The 23,816-nt window shown below is 49.9% G+C and overlaps 1 protein-coding gene across 2 annotated transcripts; it reads left to right on the top strand.

The window, feature by feature from the left end:
• Positions 1 to 188: 188 nt before the first annotated feature.
• On the top strand, positions 189 to 23,079 carry SMIM17 (small integral membrane protein 17). Of its 2 annotated transcripts, none has more exons than XR_004381539.1 (4): positions 189 to 273; positions 2,144 to 2,246; positions 3,632 to 3,701; positions 18,632 to 18,715. XR_004381539.1 is itself a non-coding variant. In XM_032848596.1 (4 exons), exons 2-4 carry the CDS (start codon positions 18,722 to 18,724, stop codon positions 22,910 to 22,912), a joined length of 348 nt encoding a protein of 115 aa, XP_032704487.1. In that variant the 5' UTR covers positions 2,150 to 2,246; positions 18,632 to 18,721; the 3' UTR covers positions 22,913 to 23,079. The 2 variants fall into 2 exon arrangements, 1 of the variants encoding a protein (XP_032704487.1); XM_032848596.1 differs by lacking the exons at positions 189 to 273; positions 3,632 to 3,701 and adding exons at positions 20,935 to 21,008; positions 22,802 to 23,079 and having other exon boundaries at positions 2,150 to 2,246; positions 18,632 to 18,884.
• Positions 23,080 to 23,816: the final 737 nt, after the last annotated feature.

Genomic DNA, 23,816 nt, shown 5'->3' with positions numbered 1-23,816 from the left:
CCCACACTACCTCTTCTCAGGAACTGGGGCTGGGTTTTTTTTTTTCTTTTCTTTTGTTTTCCATTGCTCCTTTCTCTTTTCTGCCCCCCGCCTGCCTTTCCATTTTCCTTTAAATTTTTTCTCATTTTGGATATTAAAAATGGCACATCTTTTTTTTTTTTTTTTTTTCAGCACCTGCTACCAAGAGTCTGTTTTCCCAGTCCTTGAATCTGCGCTGTCTGGGTAGCTTGCTTTGATCAACAGAATGTGGGAGAAATGATGCTGTAGGATTTTGTAAGTTAGATCTTTTGATCATGTGTTCGCTCCCCCACACCACCAAGCAGGTCTCTGACACTGGCTGGGTGTTGGAGGCCCTGTCCACCTAGAGGAGGTGTCGGTTTGAAATAGCTAACCGGCACCTTCCAAAGTGATTTCTCTGTTGGCTCTCCCACAGCTGATGTCTCAGAACGCCTCTCTTAATTACTGCCACCCCCCCCCATCATGGGCAGCAGCCCGCTGTGAGCTCCTGAATTTTGAGATCTTAACTAACTTGGGAGAAGGTCAAAGTGTATGTGGGGGGGGGTGAAGACTGCTCATTGTCCCCCAGTATGTCGCCTCGACAGTGCTAGAACCCCTAAGTTTGAGCGGCATTTCCCAAGCTCCCTTGCAGCTAGGTGTGGCCTTGCAACTAGGTTCTGTCCCTGGAATGTCTGGTGGCCCCGGGTGAGGGCTGTCAGGCAGTGAGCGTACTGCTGCGTTCAGACTCTCCCCTTGCCACTCCCTCATTAAGGAACTTTGGGAAAGTGACTTAAATTCTCTACAGCTTAGTTTTTTCATCTGTAGGGTGGGGAGAAGGGATAGCATCTACCTTACACGGTTGTGGTGAAGGACAAACAGAGTCTAGCGGTGGAGCATTTAGAGCAGTTCTTGGCAAGTAGGCTCTCCTCCGTGTGGTCATTATCATTATAATACTTTTACTATCACCTCCTAAGGTTGATATAAAGGTTTGTTTTTTTTTGTTAAGATTTTATTTATTTATTTGTCAGAGAGAGTGAGCACAGGCAGACAGAGTGGCAGGCAGAGGCAGAGGGAGAAGTAGGCTCTCTGCTGAGCAGGGAGCCCGATGTGGGACTCGATCCCAGGACGCTGGGATCATGACCTGAGCCGAAGGCAGCCGCTTAACCCACTGAGCCACCCAGGCGTCCCAATTGATGTGACGTTTAAGGGCAACCCTGCTCCATGCATGTTAGCAGAACGTCTCCCTACTGTCTATTGGTCCCCCAAGACAAGGGAGAGATACTGGGAGTACCCCCACTCACCACCACCACCCCCCAGCATGGCCACTCCCGGGGTGAGAGTGGATTTTCCATTTCCTTCATCATGGATACTCATCCGCCCTGTAAATATTTCCCAAAGCTTCAACATTCATAGGAGGAATCTTTCTTTTGCCCAAGTTTCTTTAAAGCCTGCCTACGGGGATGTGGTGTTTATTATAGGTGATCACCTGCTTCCCAGAGAGGGTGAGAGGTGGGAGAGAAGTGGAGGGAAAGGAGAGGCAGGTGTGAAGCTGGCATTTTTCCACTGTCGAATTTAATGTCGCACAGGGAGGTTGGTGTGAGCAGAGGTGTATGGGAAGGGGGAGGAGATACTTGGGTCAAGAAGGAGCCTGAGTGGTTTTTTTTTCTTTCCCCCTTAGCGGTGGGAGAGAGGCCATCTAAGAAATAAGGTGGATGCGTAATATTGGAAAATACTTTGATTTCCTGCATCTGCTGATAAGCAGGAACCTCAAGGGACAAGAGGCTTTGGGGTGAGCGGAGAGTCATTATTTCCAGAAATATCTGAGCCCCTCCTCTGTGCCAGACCCGTTCTAGGAACAGGGAGTCCCGCAGTGAGCAAACCAAGGCCCTCGTCTTATGAGGCCACGAGTGCTAATTTCTGAGCATGGTCGGAGGTAATGAGGGGGAGCGTGAAGGGAGGCTGCTTTGGCTTTGGGGTCAGGGAGGATCTCTCTGGGATGGTGACTTAGAGCAGAACCCTGAGGAGCAAATATACACAGTTAACAGCACGATGTCTGTATAGGTTATTAATCTATTGAGATGCTCCTGTGAAAGCCGGTGAGGAGTTGACGAGGCGCGTGACCCAGCTGCCTTGTCCCGTCCTACAGGTCACCGAAAGGGTGCTGGCTGTCTGCGACTACAATACTGGCTCCTACTGCTGTGCGGGTTGCTGATTTACTGAAATTCTTCAGTGGGAGAGACAGAACAAAGGTACTTACCCCATCTTACCTGAAACTGGGACCCTCATAGCTCCGTTCAAAAGGTAACAATGAAATTATACGAGCCACAAGGATAGTCTAGAAGATAAGTCAGTGTGCTTCCCGTGCATTGACCACTCAGATTTCTTTTTTTTTTCTTTTTAATATGTAGGGACATGACTTTTATTTTATTTTATTTTATCTTAAAAAGTGGTTTTTAGGGGCACCTGGGTGGCTCAGTGGGTTAAGCCTCTGCCTTTGGCTCAGGTCATGATCTCAGGGTCCTGGGATCGAGCCCAGCATCTGGCTCTCTGCTCAGCAGGGAGCCTGCTTCCCCGCTTCCTTCTGCCTGCTGCTCTGCCTACTTGTGATCTCTATCTGTCAAATAAATAAGTAAAATCTTAAAAAGGGGGGGTTTTAAAAAAATATTTATTTTTATAGAGAAAGTGAGCGAGCAGGGTGGAGCAGCAGAGAGAGAGGGAGAGAGAGTCCTAAGCAGACTCTGGGCTGAGTGCAGAGCCCGACCTAAAAAGTAGTTTTAAGCCACCATACCTTTCATGTCGACATTGTATCCCATTCTTTTTTCATTTTATCCTAGTTCTTTAAGTTTACCTACTTTTGTGCTATTTCTCATTATTCACTGAAGAGCTTATTTGATACAAATCTCAAAGGGGACAAAAGAATATATGACAGAAAAGCAGGGTTCTCTCTCTCTCTTTTCCAACACCGGGTTCTCTTCTGGCAACCACCACTTGGGAGCCTCCAAGAGATGTTGTCCGTGTACATATACACCGCCCCCCCCCCCCCGCATCTCATCGGATCCTAACAGGGCCAGCAAAGAAGGGACTCAAATGGTAGGACTGTCTTTCCCTTGGCTGTTGGTCTACATCCGAGGGAGGGTTTCCACGGCCATCAACCATCTCTCACCGTTGGAAAGGAGAGACAGGTTGGCTGCCCAAGAATGGATCCGGGATCCTCTGGGGGAAGAGGGCTGCCATAGAGACCCAGAACAAAGACCAAAACAGAGGAGACACAGCCAGCCGTGCCTCAGCCCCCCTCCCCTCGGGATTGGGCTGTCCTGGGGTGAACCTGGGGAGGGGAGGCGCCTCTCCTGGTGTTGAAGAACTTCCAGAGAGAGTCTGCCCCATGGAGCAGGACAGGGACAGGCTCTAGAGCCAGTCTCTCAGGTCTGCATCCCAGGGGTGCGATTTACTGGCTGCGTGAGCCAGGTGACTCGGTTTAATAGTGATCAGAAGGTGTTGGGCATCAGTGCCGAGCAAGACTATTCCCAGCCCGTCTTTGGGAGGGGCACTCACCTTCTCCAAATCCCTTTTTAAATAATATTATTTTATTTTATTTCTGGAAAGTTAATAAGTAAACGTATTTTCTTTGTCAAAGGTCAGAACATATTGATAAAGCAAGACTTCCGGGGGCTCTCACTTCGTCAGCGTAGCCCTCTGCTCTGGAGGTGAGTAGCTGGTGGATTTGGGGCGCACTGGGAGGCACTTTTCTTCCTCATGTACAGATGTGTATGTGCCCAGAGAAATAGATGCAGCTTTTGTGTGCATGTCTGGGAATCATTGATTCTGAGCTTCACCTTCCCTATCCGTAGAACAAGCCTGGCTAATATTAGCCATCCCATAATAACAATGCCAAATATATATGGGTCTTTTACTATGATATATGCGCTATTATGGCTGAACAGTTGTAATAATTAAATCTATGTGTCATATTTGTTTGATGCTAAGGTGCCTCCCCCTTTTTTTACATTCTAACGTCTTTGACTTGGAAATATGCCTTCATATTGTCAGTATCTTTGGATTTTAGGATTTTAACTTTTTATCTTATAAGCAATACATATGGAAGCAAAACTGTCACACTCATGGCATACCGTAGTCAGGAAGAAAAATTAGTTTGCTCCCTGAGATTAACCAAATCTAACAGGGCCTCCCTGTCTAGTCCTGATCCCCAGATAATAAAACACTTGTTGTAAATCTGTAATCCGTGGTAAAAACAAACAAACAAAAAAAACAAAAACAAAAAAAAACCAGTAACACCTGAGTTTTGCCTTGCTGAGACTTGATCTGTCTCCTGGCTTTGATCCTCATTTAACAAAACTGCGGGTTTTTCATCCTGAATGAATACGTGTAGCCACGAGAAACTTGCTAATCTTGTGAGCCTTTTCTCATAAGCATCGGTCGAGTTTTAAATTTGCTAAACCTTTTCATACGCGTCTATGCATCCATAGAAAATACCGGACGTTGTATTGTATGTAGTTAGGATTTCGTATGAGTGATGGCACACTGCATCTGCGGCTCTGCAGTTTGCTTTTTTCCATGCGATGATGTGTCTTCAAGATCTTTCCATATCAGTCCACAAAGATCTGTTTTGTTGTATGAAGTGAGGGTAAGGATATTACCCAACTGACAGCGTGGAGAGGACGCATATTTCCTAAGCAGACTTGGCAACTCTGTCATTTTTCTCTTTCACCCCAGACACCCCCCCCCAAAGTGACTAAATTCTTCAAGGTTTTAGGCAACTAGGTGCGTTTTCTCACTTCAGTCATCGTCTTTTCCCCTGCAGAATAAACTGAAGGATTTTCAGTAGTAGCAAAATAAGAAGGCCTTAGGTGACAGATTGCCCTGGGTTAAGTTCTAGCTGTTTGCAACTTGAATTTGGGCCTTTCCCAAGAGATCTGAGGCTCCCAAATGATCAGTCTCTGGATGCAACCTTAATGTCTGCTAGTTGGGGGAAAGACCATGCAGCAACATAGTGGGATTAATTCCCTGTAGTTTTTTTTTTTACATTTTTTCGAGTTTTATTTATTTACTTGCCAGAGAGAGAGAGAGAGCACAAGCAGGGAAGGGCAGGCAGAGGGAGACGAACCTGACATGGGTTCCATCCCAGGACCCTGGAATCATGACCTGAGCCAAGGGCAGATGCTTAACCGACTGAGCACTCAGGCACCCCTCCTTGTAGTTGTTTAAAAGAATAAATAGATTCTTCTCTTTGTGGAATGATCCGTGCTGACAGGATCCCTTGCTTGACGCCACAGCCCTGTCCTCTGGGCCACAGCTGAGGGACCAGAGTGGGGAACAGGTCAGCTGCCCATGGAACAGTCTCATTGCAGAGTTCTGCTCAGTAAGGACTCCTTGATCTTAGATGACTCAACTGTGCGGACCACGAGCTGCATCCAGCCCACCTATGTGTCGGTTCAGTTCACTCATCTTTTTAATTTGATGAGTTGCCATTGTTAAGATATCGGGATATTTTATGTTTACAAACATCACTTATTGTTCACTCAGTCCTTGAAAAGAACATTCATAGATCATCAGGGTGTGTCAAACAATGTTCTACATGCTAGGGGCTCAGGGATGAATTAGAAACCCACAGCCCCTACCATCATGGAGTCTACATTCTAGAAGGAGAGGAAGGCAATAAGCAAGAATATATATAATATAATGACCTCCAGCTTCTTTAGCGAATTTGGAATATCACCCTCCAGGCCAACAGCTCCATGAGAAGATAGAAAAGTAGGTAAGAGTCAGACTTCAGTGACTGGAGCTGATCAAAGGGTCCATATCAGAGGCTCAAACCTTCCTGCTCTTGAAAAGGTGTAGAAATAGTCTTCTTAGGAGAAGGGATTATGCCTCTGGTATTGTGGCTGTTCCCTGCAATGGCCAGCACATAGTGGGTGCTTTTTGAACGTCTGTCTCTTGAGTGATCAGAGTAGCTGCAGCTTCTCTGGTGACCAGATCTTTGGGAAAAACAAACATATTCATCCATCCATCCATCTGTCCGTCCGCCCCAGAGTGGGTGGATCTTATGCCAGGGACTCATTCTTGAAGACCTTGGACAACTCAGAACTCACATAACTCAAGAATAGTCCTAACAAAATGGTTGACATGTCTCTTCACTAGATAAAGTGATAATATAATAACAAGTATAGTTTACAATGTACACAATTCAAAAGTATGGATTTTATGGACTCTGAAAAACAATCTGAGGGTTTTGAAGGGGCGGGGGGTGGGAGGTTGGGGAAACCAGGTGGTGGGTATTAGAGAGGGCACGGATTGCATGGAGTCCTGGGTGTGGTGCAAAAATAATGAATACTTTTATGCTGAAAAGAAATTTAATAAAAAGAACCAAAAAAAAGGTATGGATTTTTTTTAAAGAATTTTAAATTGTAAGACTTCTTCTCACTTCAAAAAATACTCCCAATGCTCATGATTTCAAATGTTTATGATTTAGGTTAGCATAAAATATAGCCATGCTTGGGGCATGTGGGTGGCTCAGTGGGTTAAAGCCTCTGCCTTTGGCTCAAGTCATGATCTCAGGGTCCTGGGATCGAGCCCTGAGCGAGCCTCTCTGCTCAGTGGGGAGCCTGCTTCCTCCTCTCTCTCTGCCTGCCTCCCTGCCTACTTGTGATTTCTGTCAAATAAATAAAATCTTTAAAAAAATATAGCCATGCTGTATTTATATAAATCTACAATAATACCTTTCTTGTGACCCCACCTCATAACATAAAAATAGGGTCTTGACAATAATTCACACATACGTATGTAACACTGCCATTTCCCCCCAGCCCAAGGTAACCATCAGCCTGAATCCTGGGCATTTTCCCCCTGATTTTCTTTTTGTACATTTCCCCCCTCAGAGATGTTCTGGAAACTCTGCGTTAATAATTCCATTCAGGTTATAGTCAGGCCCTGCTGTCCTCAGAGCCAAAGTTGCCTCTTAAAAATGACTCTGCAGTTTTCTCCCTCATCTGCTTTCATCCTGCACTCCCCGCAGCCCAGAGAGCTTTGTTTCCAGGCAACAGCAGGGCTTTCCCCAGGCAGGTGGATTCTTTGAAAAAGGGAGAGAGGGTGAGGGTGGCAAGGGGGGAAAGGGGGGAGAGGGAGACAGAGACAGAGAGAGGGAGAGAAAGAGGGAAGGAGAGGGGGAGGAAGAGAGGGGCAGAGAGAGAGAGGCAGAGAGAGAGGGGAGGGAGGGAGAGAGGCAGAAAGAGGGACATACAGAAAGAGGCAGAGGCAGAGAAAGGGAGGGAGAGAGAAAGGAGGAAGGGAAGAGAGAGGCAGAGAGGGAGACACACATAGAGACGGAGGCAGAGAGAGAGAGAGAGACAGAGATAGAGGCAGACAGAGAGACATAGAGAGACAGAGGGAGGGAGAGGGAGAGAGACAGAGAGGGAGGGAGAGAGAGGCAGAGGGGAGCTAGAGCCCTCTCCAGCTAATCCACCCAGATGTTCAGCACCACGGACAGCGCAGACCTGACCGGTTCAGCACCGCGGACAGTGTCAGGAGCCCACTGGCTCTGCTGCATATACGTGCTCTTCTCCTCTCCTCCTGTTCCCTCCTCTTCTTCTTCCTTATTCTTTTTTTCTTTTTTTCTTTTTTATTATTTTTTAAAGATTTTATTTATTTATTTGACAGAGGGAGAGAGATCACAAGTAGGCAGAGAGGAAGGGAAGCAGGCTCCCTGCCTAGCAGAGAGCCCGATGTGGGGCTCGATCCTAGGACCCTGGGATCATGACCTGAGCTGAAGGCAGAGGCTTTAACCCACCAAGCCACCCTGGCGCCCCCCTTATTCTTTTTAAAATATTTTATTTCTTTATTTGAAACTGAGCAAGAGAGAGCTGGAGCAGAGGCAGAGGGAAAGGGACAAGCAGACTCCCCAAGCCCAATGTGGCGCTCGATCCCAGGACCCTGTGATCATGATCTGAGTTGAAGGCAGAGGCTTAACCCACGGAGCCACCCAGGAGCCCCTACATGTGCTCTTCTGAGCATTCCTGGGCCCACTCCACAACCCTCACCCCCAGAGTTTCTGAATGTTGATTTCTGGGTAACACAGGTTCTCCTGGTCTTAGTCTCAAAAACACAGGCATCAAATACTTAACATGCCCCACAGAGAGTGTTCTGGGTTTTCTCACAAAGAAAGTGGGTCCTCCTCACTGCATTCACTACAGGGCACTTAGTTGTTCAGGCTCAGAGTCCAAAAGTCGTCCTTGATTCTTTCTTTTCTCCTGCCTCCCAAATACCGCCCATCAGGGAGTCCTTCCAGCTCCATCCCCAGAGTGTATCCTGAATCTGTCCACTGCTTTCCACTCCTATGGCCACATCACTTCAGTCCACCATCATGTTATGGTTGGTTTAGTCCAATAGCCTCCGAACTGATCTTTCCATTTTACTCTTGCCCCTTCTAGAGTTTTTCCCACACAACAGTTCAGTCATGCCTTGAAAATGTAAATTGATTATATCACACGCTTCCTCAATGTCCTTCCCTAGTTTCTCAGTGCACCTACAATAACATTCAAAGATGTTGCTGTGGCTTTCAAGACCATGGATGGCTCTCCGATCCTGTCTCCCATTGCTCTCTCCCTTGCCCAACCACTCTGGTCAGAGTGGCCTTATTATTCCTCAGGACCTTTGCACCTGCTGTTCTCTCTGCCAAGAATTCTTGCATCACTGGCTCCTTTTCATCGTTTGGGTCTTATCTCAAAATGCCACCTTTTCAAAAAGATCTCTCCTGACCACTCCCATCTAGAGTGGCTTTGCAGTTACTATCCTGTTGATCTATTTCATGTAACTCAGAATTAACAAAACTATATTTTGTTCTATATTTATTGGTTTAGTTGTCTGCTTCATTTCACTAGAAGGTAAACGCCATTAAGCCACAGGCTTTGACTACCTTGGCACCTAGGACAGCAGCTACAACATAACAGCTGCTTAATGAGTATTTGTTGAATTGTTGAATGAGTGAGCGAATGAATGAACACCTAGCATTAATTTGCCTTTTCCCAGCTACTCCTGGAGCCCCAAAGAGATGTCAGCAGTACTTAGCTCCTGGTAGAAGGGCAGTCATAGGTACTGGTCTGGGGTTTGAGAGTGGTGTAGCAAGTGCCCGAGACCACTCCCAGATTTGATGATCCACTAGCAGGACTCACAGAACTCATCATACAGGCATACTCCTGATGATGATTACAGCGAAAGGGTAGAAGGCACAGTCAGCAAAGGGGAAAAAGCTCATGGGCATAACACGTCTTCATCCTTCCATGGTCTCATGGTAATCAGAGTTTACTTCTTCACCCTTCAACTCGCCATGAAGAGTGAAGATGTGTCACAGCTAGGGTGATGGTGAATTGGGGCTGATAATTCAATCTGCCACATCAAGTGGCAGCTTCTAGCTATGATTTATTAATTTTTATTTTATTTCCATTTTTTGTTATGAAGCATGAAACCGACTTTCCACTTACAAAGTGCTGCAAAGTTTTCTTTCAAGGGGCGCTTTTAAAAAAGAAAGTGCATTTATTTATTTGTTTGTTTGTTTTTAGAACATTTTATTTATTTGACAGAGAGACAGAGATCACAAGTAGGCAGAGAGGCAGGCAGAGAGAGAGGGGGAAGCAGGCTCCCTGCTGAGCAGAGAGCCTGATGCGGGGCTCAATCCCAGGATCCTGAGACCATGACCTGAGCTGAAGGCAGAGGCTTAACCCACTGAGCCACTCAGGTGCCCTAAAAGTGCATTTATTTAAAATAAAATTACTACTTACTAATATATGGACGTTATGAAGGAATGGAAGCAGTTATAAAATGATTTCCATTTATGTGCAGACTCAGTCAAGATTGAGAAAGGGAAATGTAAGAGACTGAAGAAAGGTCAGAGGAAGACATAGACTAGGATTCCAGACATACTCTCTGCTCTGGGGTAGGAGTCATTTCCTAAGAAGTCCTTCAGTAGCCTCTCCCCCGACCTCACTCTGGGGAAACCCCTCAAACTCAAGTCTATTGTTTTTTTAAAGATTTTATTTAATTTTTTGACAGAGATCACAAGTAGGCAGAGAGGCAGGCAGAGAGAGAGGGGGGAAAGCAAGCTCCCTGCTGAGCAGAGAGCCCGATGCGATGCGGGGGCTCGATCCCAGGACCCTGGGATCATGACCTGAGCCGAAGGTAGAGGCTTGATGCCTGAGCCACTCAGGTGCCTCTCATTCCTCCCATATTCTTGCCACATGTCTTCTGGACAAATCATGTAACGCCTTCATGCCTTAGTTCCCTTCTCTGCTAAATGGGGACGATAATACCCTACCACTCGGGTTCATTGATTGAAATGAAATAATGTTCATGTATGTGATGCCTTTGCTCATCGAATTGGTTGGATAAATGACAGTTATTTCCACTTTTTCTGGGAAACCAGGATTAGTCAATGGTCTGTCCATTTGGAAAAGAAAGACCCTTACTTCACATTATCCAAAAAATTTCCAGAAGTTGTAACAAGCTAAACATAAAAAAAGACTGTAAAGTACGAGGTTGTGGAGTCAGGTGTGTTGATCTGAGTGGAAAAAGTGGATGGCCTGGACTTTATAAAAATCCAGAACTTTAGGCCCTGTGTAAGCAAAGTGAAGAGATAAGTGACAGGCCAGGAGAAGATGTCTGCTACAGGTGGAGGAACGGGCAAGGGATCAGTAGCCAGAATATAGAAAGAATGCCTATAAGTCAAGAAACAAAAGCCATACACACAGAACAAGGCAGGGAGGGTATAGACAAGCAGCTGACAACAGAAAATAAACCTGGTCAACAAACATGTAAGGTAATGAGATGCAAATTAGACCATGAAGAGAGAGACTTTCTTCCCACCTCTGACTTTATAAAAAATCTAAAACTTTGATGAAGCTTCCTCCAGAGCGATTTGGGAAGTAGTGATTGCATTCTAAACCTTGAACAAGTGGTGATAGTAGCAACAGTTAGGCACTGTTTCAGGCACATTACAAGCCTGGCTTATTTTCTAACAGTAGTCTTGGGAGGTGGTAAGCAGAATGGGAAACGGAGGCACAGAGACAAGGACACACTACTAGCAAACGGCAGAGCCAGCCTCTGACCCCTGGCAGTCTGGCCTCTGGGACATCTCTACCCCAACTCCTTCCTCCTCCCTCCTACCCTGACCCGGGTTTGCAGACTAGAGAATCACCCAGGAGCCTGAGAAGGTTGTTGGCCTTGGCGCGCATCTGCAGCTGTGGAAGTTGGGCGTAACCTCCATACCCATCAGTGGGGGAAGGACAGCTCATCCCGCTGCGGCCGACCCATGGCGGGCCCAGCACCACTCCTCCAGCAACCTCACCGCAGCCCTGTCGTCCCTGTGGCCCCTCCGCTCCTTTCCCTATGCGCTGCAGGTCCTGGCTCCCGAGAGAGGAGAGGGGAGGCGGCGAGAAGGCCGCCCACCTTCCCCAACTCCCCCACGTCCCCCCACCCCACCCTCGAAGCCTCCGCGTCTGCGCAGCCGCCGTCGCCGCGGCTCCAGCTCTGCAGTGGCGGGACTGGGTCTGGTTGGGGAGGGTGAGTCCTCCGAGGGACCCCCGCGGGCGGGAGGTGGGGCTGGGGGCGCGGGCGCGACCCGGGAAGCGCGCCGGTGACTGTGTGCGAGCGCGAATGTGTTTGGGGGTGGGACCGGAGGCGTTGCGAGGATGCGTGTCCGGGGAGGGGGCTCCCACTCCGCCGGCTGGGGGAGGGCTGGGCTGGGTCTGGGTCGGGTCTGCTCCCCCGCCCCGCGCTGACGGCCCCTCCGCCCGTCACCGCAGTTGTATTTCGGCCTCCGCGTGAGGAGGGGAATGGCTCTGCATTGCGCATCCGCCTGGGTCGCTGAGTGCACGCGCGCCCCGGTCTTGCGGGGGTCTCGTCTGTGTCCGACCTCCCGGTGCGTTTAGCGGGAGGAGTCTGTGTGCCCGCCCGCGCGCGCACCTGCGCACGTGCGCGTTGTGGGTCCGGGCGCGCGGACCGCCCTGCGGAGGCCGGGCGCACGGGCGCGGGGGTCCGGCGCGTTTGCGTCCCCGCCAGGCTCCGGCCTTGAGGACCTTCTCCGTCCGTGGAACGGGCGGAACAGTACCGGCGGCGGGGAAGAAGGGCGAGGACTGCAGCGGGAAGGGTCACGGTGTGTGCCCGGAGGCCTGCCGCGCCGGCGTGCTCCCGGGAACGGGAACGGTGGCTGCGGGGGTTCCTGTCAGGGTTGCCGCGGCCGCACCTCCCTCCTCCCTCCTCCGTGACTAACGCGGAGGCGGTGAGGGGTGAATTCCTCTGCAGAGTGCTGTCTGCCCCTTCCCTCCTCCCTTCTCCATCCCGCCGGATCCAGCCTCTTGTGAGCTGGACCCCCAGGCCCTTGTCTTCTCTGCGGTCATCTCTCTTCCCCGGCCTGCATTGCGCTCGCGCTAAACACACGGTTATAGCTCATGTTAAAGGCAAAACAGGCCCCTCCTCACGCTCTCTCGATAACTTTCCCATCATGACCAATAGCTTTTTTTCATGGAAAATGTTGGCGAGGCCTCTTCCCACCGTCTGCACACTTTCCGGCGCACACCGTGCTCTGTGTGGCTCACTGACATGGTGTCCCCCTTTTAAACGTCTGGAAGTGTTTTAAAATGAGGAAGATGTAATCTAAAACCATAGATTTCCAGGGTTCTCTCCAGAAATCAGAAGATAGGTGACCCTGGGTCCACGTTTTCACTGGGCAAGTATTAGCTAGGCTTCTTCACGGACGATCTCTCCTTTGCCACAGTCCCCACCACTCCCTATCGCCTCTGCCCATCCCGGCCATCAGTTGGCATTTGCTCGGGTTTTCCTTACAATAGAGAAGTATTTCTCTGGACCCCTATTTCATTTTGAATTTCAAACAGTGAAGTAAAAGCGAGGGGCTGGGGGAGGGACTTGTTTATCTTTTTAGGTCTATCTCAATTTTGTTATCGGCGGAGCTCCTGGAGGTTGAACCTTGCTGCTGGTGTTCCAGACACCAGGTCTGCTGCTCTGTTCCTTGTTCTCTGCTCGCTGTCCTCCTGCTGCAGGAGAACGTGAGCCACTGAAGGTATTGGGTTCACCCGCAAAGCCCAGTACTCAGCACAGGTCTGGCACAAAGTTCTGGCTGAGAAATGTTTTGGAGAAGTCATTTACAGTCAAGCCCTCACAGTGGCAAGTGTTAACGGGGTCCCACGGGAAGTCATGTCTCCGTTCAGCCTTGAGGTACGGGCAGTTTCTAGAAGCCAACACAGAAGGGCAAGGATGAGCCAGGCCGAGGAAAAACCTGTGTGTTCCTCCACTCGTCAGGTACTCACTGTGTATGGAGTCTCCTTCGGTCTCAGCAGAAAGCTTACGAAGACTCGGTGAGGTCTCCGCCGTGTTCACGCCTTGCCAGGCTGGCAGCCGTGAGCGTCGTTCTTCCCCCACCTTTGACAGTTCCGTGTGTGGTCCCAGCAACACCCATGCTACCGTTCCCCAACGCTTTTTCCTTTCCATCCCTTCCCTTGTCTTTCTTCTAGCATTTTTATTTAATCCCTGTGGTAGGCAGGAAGATGGTTCCCCGGAGACGTCCACGTCCTCATCCCCGGAACCTGTGAATCTGTTGGTTTCAGGGTGAGGGCTGACTTGGAGATGGGGGTTGATCCTGGATTCTTTGTGTGGACCAAAGCGATTTTAAGGGCCTTAAAAGAGAAAAAGTAGGGCAGGAGGGTCAGAATCACAGTGACGCAGCGGGAGAGGGACTCAAGTGGGCAATGTGGGCTGTAAAGGTGGCGGAAAGAGCCGCGGAACCAAGCAACGCAGGAGGCTTACAATCCTGGAGGAGACAAGGAGACTGATTCTCTCCCAGAGCCTCCAGAAGGGACCCAGCCCTGAGACAGCTGGAGTTTCTCCCGGGGGAACCCGTTTGAGACCTCTGCGCTACAGAACTATAAGATAAGTCCGCATTGTCTTAAGCCACCCAGCTTGTGGTAATTGGCTGCAGCAGCCATGGGAAACCAAGACAGTCTCAAACGCCGTCCTTTCCCTGTCAGAACTGGGTGAACGTTGATGTCGAAGACGCTGCAGAACTGGGTTCGAGCAACACAGCCACATGCGTACACCATGCAAATCTCCAAACCACTCATTTGCTTATAGAACGAAACAGGCATGTGCAGCAAACCACGAAGTCCCACGACGTTTAGCCAGTTCGTGTCTGGTTTTCATCTTCTGTCTTCGCGAGGTCTGGAGCACGCAGAGCAGTGGGCACAGAGCGTGTGAAGGCAGAGCTCCGTGAATTTGCACAAATGTTTTCACCCGTGGGACCGCTACTCAGGTCAAGCTACAGAACATCTCCAGGACCCCAAGAAAGTGCCTTGCCCTCCCCTGTCCCCAGCCCGAGCCAGTAACTGATACAAACGTCATTTCTTTGTGTGTACCATACTTGCTTCCTAATGAATAAAATCACGCGTGTGTTCTCTGTGTCCAGCTCTTCTCACGCAGTTTAGGACATGTATTTCCACACTCGTCCGTGTCATTGCGCGTGTCCTTTTTGTTTGACCCTTGATTTCTGAGTAACACTCCATTGTGTGAATGCACGGCGGCTTACTTGTCGGTCCTCTTACAGAGAGCCAGCGGGGCCGTCTGTGTACGGGAGCTCCTGCGCTTTACGGATCAGGCTGACAGCAGTGCCGCCCTGTGAGTGTCTGTGGCACGAGTTGTCCTTTCTCTGGAGGGAGGCGGCGCCTTCAGCTTCAGCAGATGCTTGTCAAGTAGTTTCCCAAGTGGTTGCTCCACATACACTCCCACCAGACCCCTGAGTGGCCGCACCTTCACGGTCTTTCTCAGTGAATTGCCAAAGGGAAACTTCTTTACGAATGGAAAGCCACTACCCGCCCCCCTTTTTGTGTGTGTGTGTGTTTAAACAACAGAGTAATCTTTTTTTTAAATTTATTTTCAGCATAACAGTATTCCTTGTTTTTGTACCACACCCAGTGCTCCATGCAGTCCGTGCCCTCTCTAGTACCCACCACCTGGTTCCCCCAACCTCCCACCCTCCACCCCTTCAAACCCCTCAGATTGTTTTTCAGAGTCCATAGTCTCTCATGGTTCACCTCCCCTTCCAATTTCTCCCAACTCCCTTCTCCTCTCTAACTCCCCATGTCCTCCATGCTATTTGTTATGCTCCACAAATAAGTGAAACAATATGATAATTGACTCTCTCTGCTTGACTTATTTCACTCAGCATAATCTCTTCCAGTCCCGTCCATGTTGCTACAAAAGTTGGGTATTCATCCTTTCTGATGGAGGCATCATACTCCATAGTGTATATGGACCACATCTTCTGTATCTTTGGTACCCCCCCCCTTTTTTTATGGTACTGAGGGTGACGGTGACAATAAGCCCAAGAAAGCAAACAATATCCTTACCTCCTGGCTGGATGCTTGCTCTGAGCAGGAAGCTGCTGTCTCTGAGAGAGAGGACGGAGGTGGGGAGGGGAGGGAGGAGGATTAGCTCCAGACTAGACTATCGACTTCGGGCGGGTGGTGGAACCCCTCACATCCGTTAGGATAGCTGTTATTAAAAAAAAACCAGGGTTGGGGTGCCTGGGTGGCTCAGTGGGTTAAGCGTCTGCCTTTGACTCAGATCATGATCCCAGGGTCCTGAGGTCGAGCCCCGTGTTAGGCTCCCTGCTCAGCGGGGAGCCTGCTTCTCCCTCTCCCTCTGCCTCCTGCTCCTCCTGCTTGTGCTCTCTCCCTCGCTCGCTGTCTCTGAAATAAATAAATAAAGTCTTAAAAAAAAACCCAAAACCTAGGAAGCAACAACTGTTGTTGAGGGTGTGGAGAAAAGGGAACCCTTGTGTACCATTAGGAATGTGAGTTGGTGTGGCTCCTGTGGGAAACAGCATGGAGGTTCCCAGAAAAAACATTGCAGAATTGCAGAGTTGCCCTACAATCCAGCAATTCCACTTCAGGGCGAAGACCCCAGGAAGTGGAAGTAGGGTCCCAAGGGGTATCTGCACACCCGTATATTCATAGCATCATTATTCACAATGGCTACGACATCGAACAGACGAGCAAACGTGTTATTAAAAAGGAGGAAACCTCTGACGCGTGCTTCGCCATGGACGGCCTTGAGGACATTCTGCTGCATCATAGACGGAAAGTGGGGTGGTGGTACGGGCGCTGGGGGAGGGGGTTGTCGTTCAGTGGGGATAGAGTGTCAGCTGTAAGGAGGTAGGAGGAGCTGGGAATGTGTTCAGTACCGCCGAGCTGTTCGCCGGAAAACGGTTCCGAGTTTGAAGTTTGTGTTATGTGTATCTTGACTCAAATTTTTAAAAGGATTTTATTTACTTATTTGAGAGAGAATGAGCCAGGGAGAGCACAGAGGGAGTGGGAGAGGGGGAAGCAGGCTCCCTGCTGAGCAGAGAGCCCAATGCGAGGCTCGATCCCAGGACCCTGAGATCATGACCTGAGCTGAAGGCAGAGGCTCAACCCACTGAGCCACCCAGGCGCCTCCAAAACTGAATTTTTAAAAAGCAATAGAAGAGGGGGCCAAAGAGGGAGGAAACTCGCCTCCTTGGGGTTCAGTGTTGTTTGGTCCTGGACGGTCCTGGAGGAGGGAAAGCGTAGGGACTGTGGCGAGGGAGACCTTGAGGCCATGTCCAGAGCGGGCCCTGCCCCGCCGGGTGGGGCATTGAAAGCCTCCTGACCAGGGTGGCTCCTGAGGAGCGTGAAGCCGGCAGGATGGACTGGGGAGTGTGGTGAGGGGAGGGGACGAGTGGGGTCAGTGGTGGAGTGGACCAGAGTGGGAGACTAGGACAGAGCGGGGACAGCGTTTTCTAGGACAAGAGCAGGTGTGGGTGAGGAGACAAGTGGGCAGCGTGCCGGCGGAGCCCGGTGGGGACAGTGGTGGAGGCCTGTCAAGAAGGAGGAAGGCTGCGCTGGGGGCTGTGGACAGAGGGTGCAGGTGTCTGGGGAAACGCATTCAGATTTGAGTTTCGAGGGTTTGGGAGTCACCCCTGTCCATAGAAGACCTACCTGCTAATTTGTAATGCAGAAGCAAAGACACATTCTGCATATCCACAGCGTATGTGGTACTTTCTGATAAGAAAGCATTTCAGGTCTACTCACGGGCACAGGAACAGACCCGAGAGCCGCGTCTCCCCATTTGCCAGGTTTGGAAATCATCCTTTGTTTGCTCTGATCCCTTGTCTCTGTCTTTTCCCTTTACTGTAGAAGTATTTCATTTCATTTCATTGTATTATTTTATTTTATCTTACTTTATTTTAAAGTAGGTTCCACACCTAGTGTGGGGCTTGAACTCAGAACCCTGAGACGAAGAGTCGGATGCTGTGTGAACTGAGCCCCCCAGGCGGCCCCGCGGAAGTATGTTAGCGCAAATCCCAGCCATCGTGTCAACTCACCCTTACACCCGTCCAAAAGCTCTCTAAAAAAATAAGATGGATACTTTCTTACCTGTCCCTAAGACCATTTCCACACCCAACAGAAGGGATGAGAAGGCCTGACATCATCGAATACCCAGTTCACAATTTCCTTGATTGCCTTAAAAAGTATTTTTTTTTTCCATAACCACGTTTCTTTGACTCTGACTCCAAACACGGGCCCCTCGTGCTTTTGCCTGCTCAGTCGCTAATGTGTCTTTGAATCTAGACTGTGTGCCCTGTGGCTTCTAAATTTGATACAACAATTTTTATTGGTATAAACCTAATTAAAGGGCGCCTTGGTGGCTCAGTGGGTTGGGCCTCTGCCTTCAGGTGGGGTCATCATCTCGTGGTCCTGGGATCGAGTTCCGCATCGGGCTCTCTGCTCAACAGGGACCCTGCTTCCCCTTCTCTCTCTGTCTGGCTCTCTGCCTACTTGTGATCTCTCTCTGTCAAATAAATAAAATCTTTAAAAGAAACCTAAGTAAAGAAGAAAATGCTTTAAAAAACTTTTATTTTCCCTATACCAAGGGAATTTACTCCTTTTCAAAAAATAACTATTCGCAAGGGCCATCGTCGGCAGGTTAATATAATGCAAGGCTGATAATGCATACGGTTCCCTAGAATCAGAACATGAACTAGCTCTAGAGTCCCAGGGTGGAGGGTAACCCAGTGTAGTTCCCATACTCCTGGAAGACAGCCTCCTGAATTTTGGGTTGAGAAGCTCCAGAATGAGAATACTAAAGAACGTTTCATTTTAAATTAGACTGTTACTCCCCCAACCTAGGGAATGCTTCTTGGTTTTCTTTTATGCCAACAAAGGAGAAAGGTGAGGCTGCTGGGGGGCTGCTGGGAAGACTGTGGCCCTTTTCTCTGCAGCGAGACAGATTCTGGGGGTGACTCTGTCTTCCTAAAACCTTGCGGCTCTGTACGTTGGGCGTGGAATGAACGTGTGTGTGGATGGGGTGCTCTCTGGCCCCCACCTTGGAACTCCTATTCCCTTTCTCACTTTATTTGTCCCCTGGGCACTTAGCCATTGGCATGCCGTCCTTCCCTCCCAGCCCGGTCCCCGCAGGAACACAAGACCCCCAGGAGCAGGGAGCCTGCGTCTATCACTGCTGGGTCTCTGGCACCTAGAAATGGTGCCGACACACAGATGGCACTCCGTAAAGATTTGTGGAATGACGAAACGTTTGCCAGCCCCCAGGTGCTGAATCCCGTGCCCCAGGAACTCAACGGGAGCAGGAGGAGAAGGAGAGACTCGCCTTGGAAACTCTACATCCCGGAAAGATGCAGAGCCTCAGGCCGGAACAGATCCGAGGGCTGCTTGAGCCTGAGAGGACCAAGACGCTGCTGCCCCAGGAGACCAGGGCCTGGGAGGAGCGCGTCGCCCTCGCCAAGGACGGGGCAGCTGTGCAGGTTGGGCCCTCCGGCGGGGACGGTGACCAGAAAGGTGAGGGCAGGCATCCCGTGGGTGGCGGGGGCAGGGGGAAGGTTGTGGCTGAGCCTCTGGGAAGACCCAACACTCCTTCCTTCACTCGTTCGGGGACAGCTATTTACGGAGCCCTGTGTCCATCAGCCTTTGCTGGGCGGCAGGTGGCCCTGAAACTTAGTCGTTTAAAGCCACAGTCACTCCTCTGCTCAGGATTCTGCAGGTCAGCATATGACGTGGGCTCAGGGGATGGTTCTCCCGCCGCCCGCATGTGCCTGAGCAGCCACCGACCGTGAGCTGGCGGAGGCAGCTGGTCGACCTCACGCGCTTCTGGCCGGTGTGAGGGTGCCAACCTGGGGCTGCTGTCTCCTCAGGCCAGCCCTGGCGCATTCTCGTGGGGGTGGTTGTGGGGATAGAGAGGGAGCTGGCCACCCAGTTGCTCACAGGCCATCGGTCAAAATCAGCTACGTGGTCAAGTTCAGCAGCCAGAGGTCGCGGGCTGCCCGGGGGTGTGGACACAGGGATCAACGAGCAAGTGGAAGGCCACGTGGGACAAAACCCACCAGAAGCACCTACTGCGTGCCCGGGGCTCAGGATCCAGCAGCGAACAGGATGGCCCCATAGAGCTGACTTTAGTGGACAAACAGACAATAAACAAGGAACGAAATTCAAAGAAAAGTAATGTCTGATGAGCGCTCTGAAGACGGTAAAGTGGGGTGATTGATGGAGAGGGACTCAAGGGTGGTCAGGGCGGGTGAGAGAGGCAGGAGAAGGGGTCATGTATTCCAGGAGCTGGTGGTCACCGCGTGGACAGCCAGGCCACTCCAGCAATGACCCTGTAGTGGCGACAAGCTTGCTGTGTTCCTGGAGGCTGTGCTGAACAGAGCAGGGACACAGGGGTAGAGGGTAGAGATCAGCCTGGGCCAGTGACGTCCTGGAGACCACAGCACAGAGTGTGTTATTTGAATATTGGGAAGCCACGGGAAGGTTTCAAAGAGGAGGAAGACAGGATCTCATTTGTGTTTCGAAAAGGTTCTGCTAACTCATGGGTTCTCAGCTGGGGGCGATGTTATCCCCCACCTCCCCTCCCCAGGGGATGTTTGATAAAGTCTGGAGTTTGGGTTATCTGCATGGGGAAGATGTCACCGCCACGTCACAGAGGTCAAGGACCCATCCCCACCACAAGGAGTTACATAGCCCCCAAGGTCAATGGTGCCCAGGCCGAGACAGCCTGCATCCAGCTGTGTGTGCGGATGAACCGTAGGACGAGGAGGTCGTAGTGGAAGCTGGGAGGACAGATAGGGGTTTGCCGCAACCGTCTGGGAGAGAGAGGACCTAGGCGCGTGTGGCAGTGGTGGACATAGGTGCAGAGATTTGAGACACATCTGGGAGGGAGAATCAAGAGTTGTTGCTGATGGGCATGGGGAGGGGAGGACAAGAGAGACCACCAGGATAACTGCTGGGGTTTGGGCTCAAACAGCTGGACCAACGGTGGGACCCCTGAAAGGCAGCCCCTCAGCAGAATGGGCGCTGGACCTTCTACTGGGGCAGGGTCTTCCCCCTCCCACCGGGGACAAGTAGGCCTGGGACTGGGCGTGGATAATATGGGTATGAGTTCTAGCAGTGGGGAGGAGGCTGGGGGTCCTAGTGGGGCCTGGGTGCGGGGAGAGTGGACAGTGGCGCTCTCGGCCTGGCCCATGCTATCCAGCTAAGGAGCCAGAAGGTTGCTGGCATTTGAATGTGGGAAGATGTCTCCACTGGGCCAGCCTGCTGCTTCTCGGCAGATTGCGCACCTTCCCCTCCGCTCCCTCACTCGGTTTGTGCAGGAAGCCTGTAGAGAAGGGTCAGTGTCACCCATCCGACAAGGGAGGGAGCAGAGAGTCAGGTGCAAATCACAGCAGGTGACGGAAACAGGATCAGACTTCAGGTCTCGTGTTCTCTGGCCAGCTGGGCCAGAGTGCATGCGCGCGAGGGTGACAGGAAGGAGAATGGGGCTGGGGTGCCAGGAGGGACGGGCAGGCAGAGCCCGGCTGCCTGGTCACTGACTCGTGCCTCCTGTCTCCTCTACCAGGCCTGTCTTCTTCAGAGCCTGGGCTGGCGCAGGAGTGGAACGCGGTGGAGGGAGACGAGTCCGAGGACTCACAGGTAAGCTGGGGTTCCCTCCTCTTTCACAGATGCCCGCCCCCCAGACCCCAGTGGGTGGTCCCAATTTCTCCGCCTGCTTGGGGCTGTGAGCTCCGAGCCGTGTCCATGGGAAAGAGGACATTGTCCTGCAGTGGTCAGACATGGAAGGGGGGGTCCCCATGTGATGTGGAGACACATACCCTCCAGCCCTGCACTCAGCTCGTCTTCAATTAGCCATTCATTCGCCTGCCTCCTCGTTCACCCATCCACACTGTCATTTGCCTGCTCACCCCCATACACACTCCGTCCCTCCATCCCTTTGTCCCTCCATCCCCCCGTCTGTACGTTCATCTACCTCCTCTGTCTCACACGTCTGCTTCAGTTGCCACATATCCTTGGAGACATTTTTCCCCTTGGAAACTGAGACTAGTTGGGATTTCTGTGCAAGGGATTTGTGGAGGGAGCTGTGCTCCCAGGAGGAACTTGTAGGTGGTGAGGGAAGCTGGAAGGACTCAGAGGGAGTTTAGTTGGGGTTCAGCCTGGGCCCGAGCTCAGGAGGAGCTCTGGAGCCTCAGTAGTCCTCGTCCTCCTTTGAACGAGCCCCATCACGGGTGTGGATGACCTCCCGTGTGCTTCCCTGGGGAGGTGGCTCCTGTTAACGAAGGGCATTTCTCAGAAGGGGGCAGGCATAGACATAAGCCATAAACCGTGGCTAGCGGCCGATATGCAGAGCAATTGGGAGGCACTGTTGGGTCTATTAGTGGTCCGGGGTGTGTGTGTGTGTGTGTGTGTGTAAACCTTCTGTATTTATTACGCTTTCTTAACTTCATACTTGGATTTAAAAAATTGTCCTAAGTATTTCCAGTAAAATGCGCAGATCCGTGAGTGTGTATACATGTAACCAGCACTCCAAATGAAGATTTTGAGCGTTGCCATTTTCTCAGGAAATCCCTTCCTCTTCCTTTCTGGTCTCTCTCACTCCGTCACCCCGAGGCAACCACATTTCTGGTTTCTGATAGGTTAGTTTTGCCTGTTGTTGAGCTTCCTATAAACAGAGCCTACAACAACTCACATATGTTTCTTCAAACCTCCGAAAAGAGATTGTAGCAAAATTACTATCCTACCAGCTGGTGTCTTCATCATAAATATTCTGGATAACTCTCCGTGTTGATATATATATTAATCACCTTTGTTCTTTCTTAAATTGACGTTTTACAGCTGTCAAATACTTTGTAATGTGCTGTGTCATACCCATTTCCCTATCTGAGGAATTGTCAGATTTTTGGTGTTGTGGTTGCCATGGAAAAATAAATATTTGTCAAGTTGTCCTATTTTTCTATAGCGTGAATTATGAGGAACTTCATAAAAATCTGTATTTTCTGGTCCTATCCAAGATTTACTGCATCAGAAAAATCCAAGGGGGAAACCTCGATATTTGAGGAATATCTTCCAGGTTTTTCTGGGGCTTTGCCAGGTCTCAGAGCTGCTTGTGTCAGACGTTCCATAGTATCTGCTGCATCCACTTCTCTTCTTCATCAGGATTTTTTTCATGTTGCCACTGACTTTCCAGATAACTCACAATGTCATATCCATTTCCCAAACTTCCCTGATATTTTAAGACATGTTGCACTGTGCTCATCACGAATCTGCAGAATTGTCGCCATTGACCATTTTGTCTTCCGTCCTTCATCCTGGTATGTCTTTCCACTCCTGTGTTCATTTGACAAAGGTGTATGGAGCTCATAACGCTATACCGGGCAAGAAACAATGGTGGCCCCTCTGTTTCTAATATACTTTTTTTTTCTCTGTTCTAGGGCTTTGTGGAGTGGTCGAAAGCTCCACAGCAAACCACCATAATCTTGGTAGTGTGTGTCCTGTTTTTGTTCCTGGTTTTAACAGGGATGCCTGTGATGTTCCACATTTAACTACGATGAGGACGATTATTCTGAAATTGATCGCTCTTTCTTGTTAAGGAAACATCTGGGTTAAAAGTCAGCAATAGGTTTATTAGCAAATGCCTTCTAAACATCCATCAAGATAATTTTTTAAAAAAGATTTTATTTATTTGAAAGAGAGAGAATAAAAGAGAGCACGAGAGTGGGGAGGGTCAGAGGGAGAAGCAGACTCCCCGCTGAGCAGGGAGCCTGATGCGGGACTCAATCCAGGATCATGACCTGAGCGAAAGGCAGACACTCAACCAACTGGGCCACCCAGGCACCTGATGATTTTTTTTTAATTTAACCTCCTGGGGTGAGGTTTTGCATTATGGTATTTCATTGAACTTAAGACATCGTTGATTGTAAAACACATATTATTTTATATATGACTGAGAAGAAAAGCACTCTGCTTCATGGTAGGATCCCACCAACTGGAAGCTGCTTTCTGGCTTCAGAGAGGATGAAAGAATGTGCAACTTGGGACTGATGAAATCTGGTAGACTCCTCAATATCCCGTCATCTTGGTAGTCTTAGGATCGTGGTAGGCCAATCTTTCCAGACTCTGAATTGAACTTCCTGATGTTTTATGTACGACTTTTGCCTCTCTCTTCATACGTAAGATCGGTGCTATCTTTATCACGTTTTGGTAACATGGCGAGGCTTGCATCCTAGAAGGATGTCCCTTTAATTGTTGTCTAAGCCTTAGAGTAGTTTCTGTAGCTTAAGGAGTATCACTTCCTAGACATTTTGAAGGAATTCACCAGGAATCAGGGTCCTTTGCTCTGGGGAGAACGTTTCAGCTAATTCTTGGGGGGCTTTCTCAGTTTCTTCCCATGCTCTTGACTTATGAATACTTTTTACTTCATAAATTTTGGTGGATCTCTAGTGATTT

This window comes from Lontra canadensis, unplaced genomic scaffold (assembly GCF_010015895.1).
Source record: "Lontra canadensis isolate GAN:19392208 unplaced genomic scaffold, GSC_riverotter_1.0 scaffold206, whole genome shotgun sequence".
Taxonomy (NCBI): domain Eukaryota; kingdom Metazoa; phylum Chordata; class Mammalia; order Carnivora; family Mustelidae; genus Lontra; species Lontra canadensis.
Note: the sequence above shows the minus strand (reverse complement) of the source record. Positions and strands in the feature narration are given on the sequence as shown.

Excerpts from the sequence above, each read along its gene's own strand:
- SMIM17 (XM_032848596.1), top strand. The coding sequence starts at position 18,722 with ATGCAGAGCCTCAGGCCGGAACAGATCCGAGGGCTGCTTGAGCCTGAG. Across the intron at positions 18,885-20,934 it reads CGGGGACGGTGACCAGAAAG|GCCTGTCTTCTTCAGAGCCT; the intron begins GTGAGGGCAGGC and ends CTCCTCTACCAG. Across the intron at positions 21,009-22,801 it reads ACGAGTCCGAGGACTCACAG|GGCTTTGTGGAGTGGTCGAA; the intron begins GTAAGCTGGGGT and ends TCTCTGTTCTAG.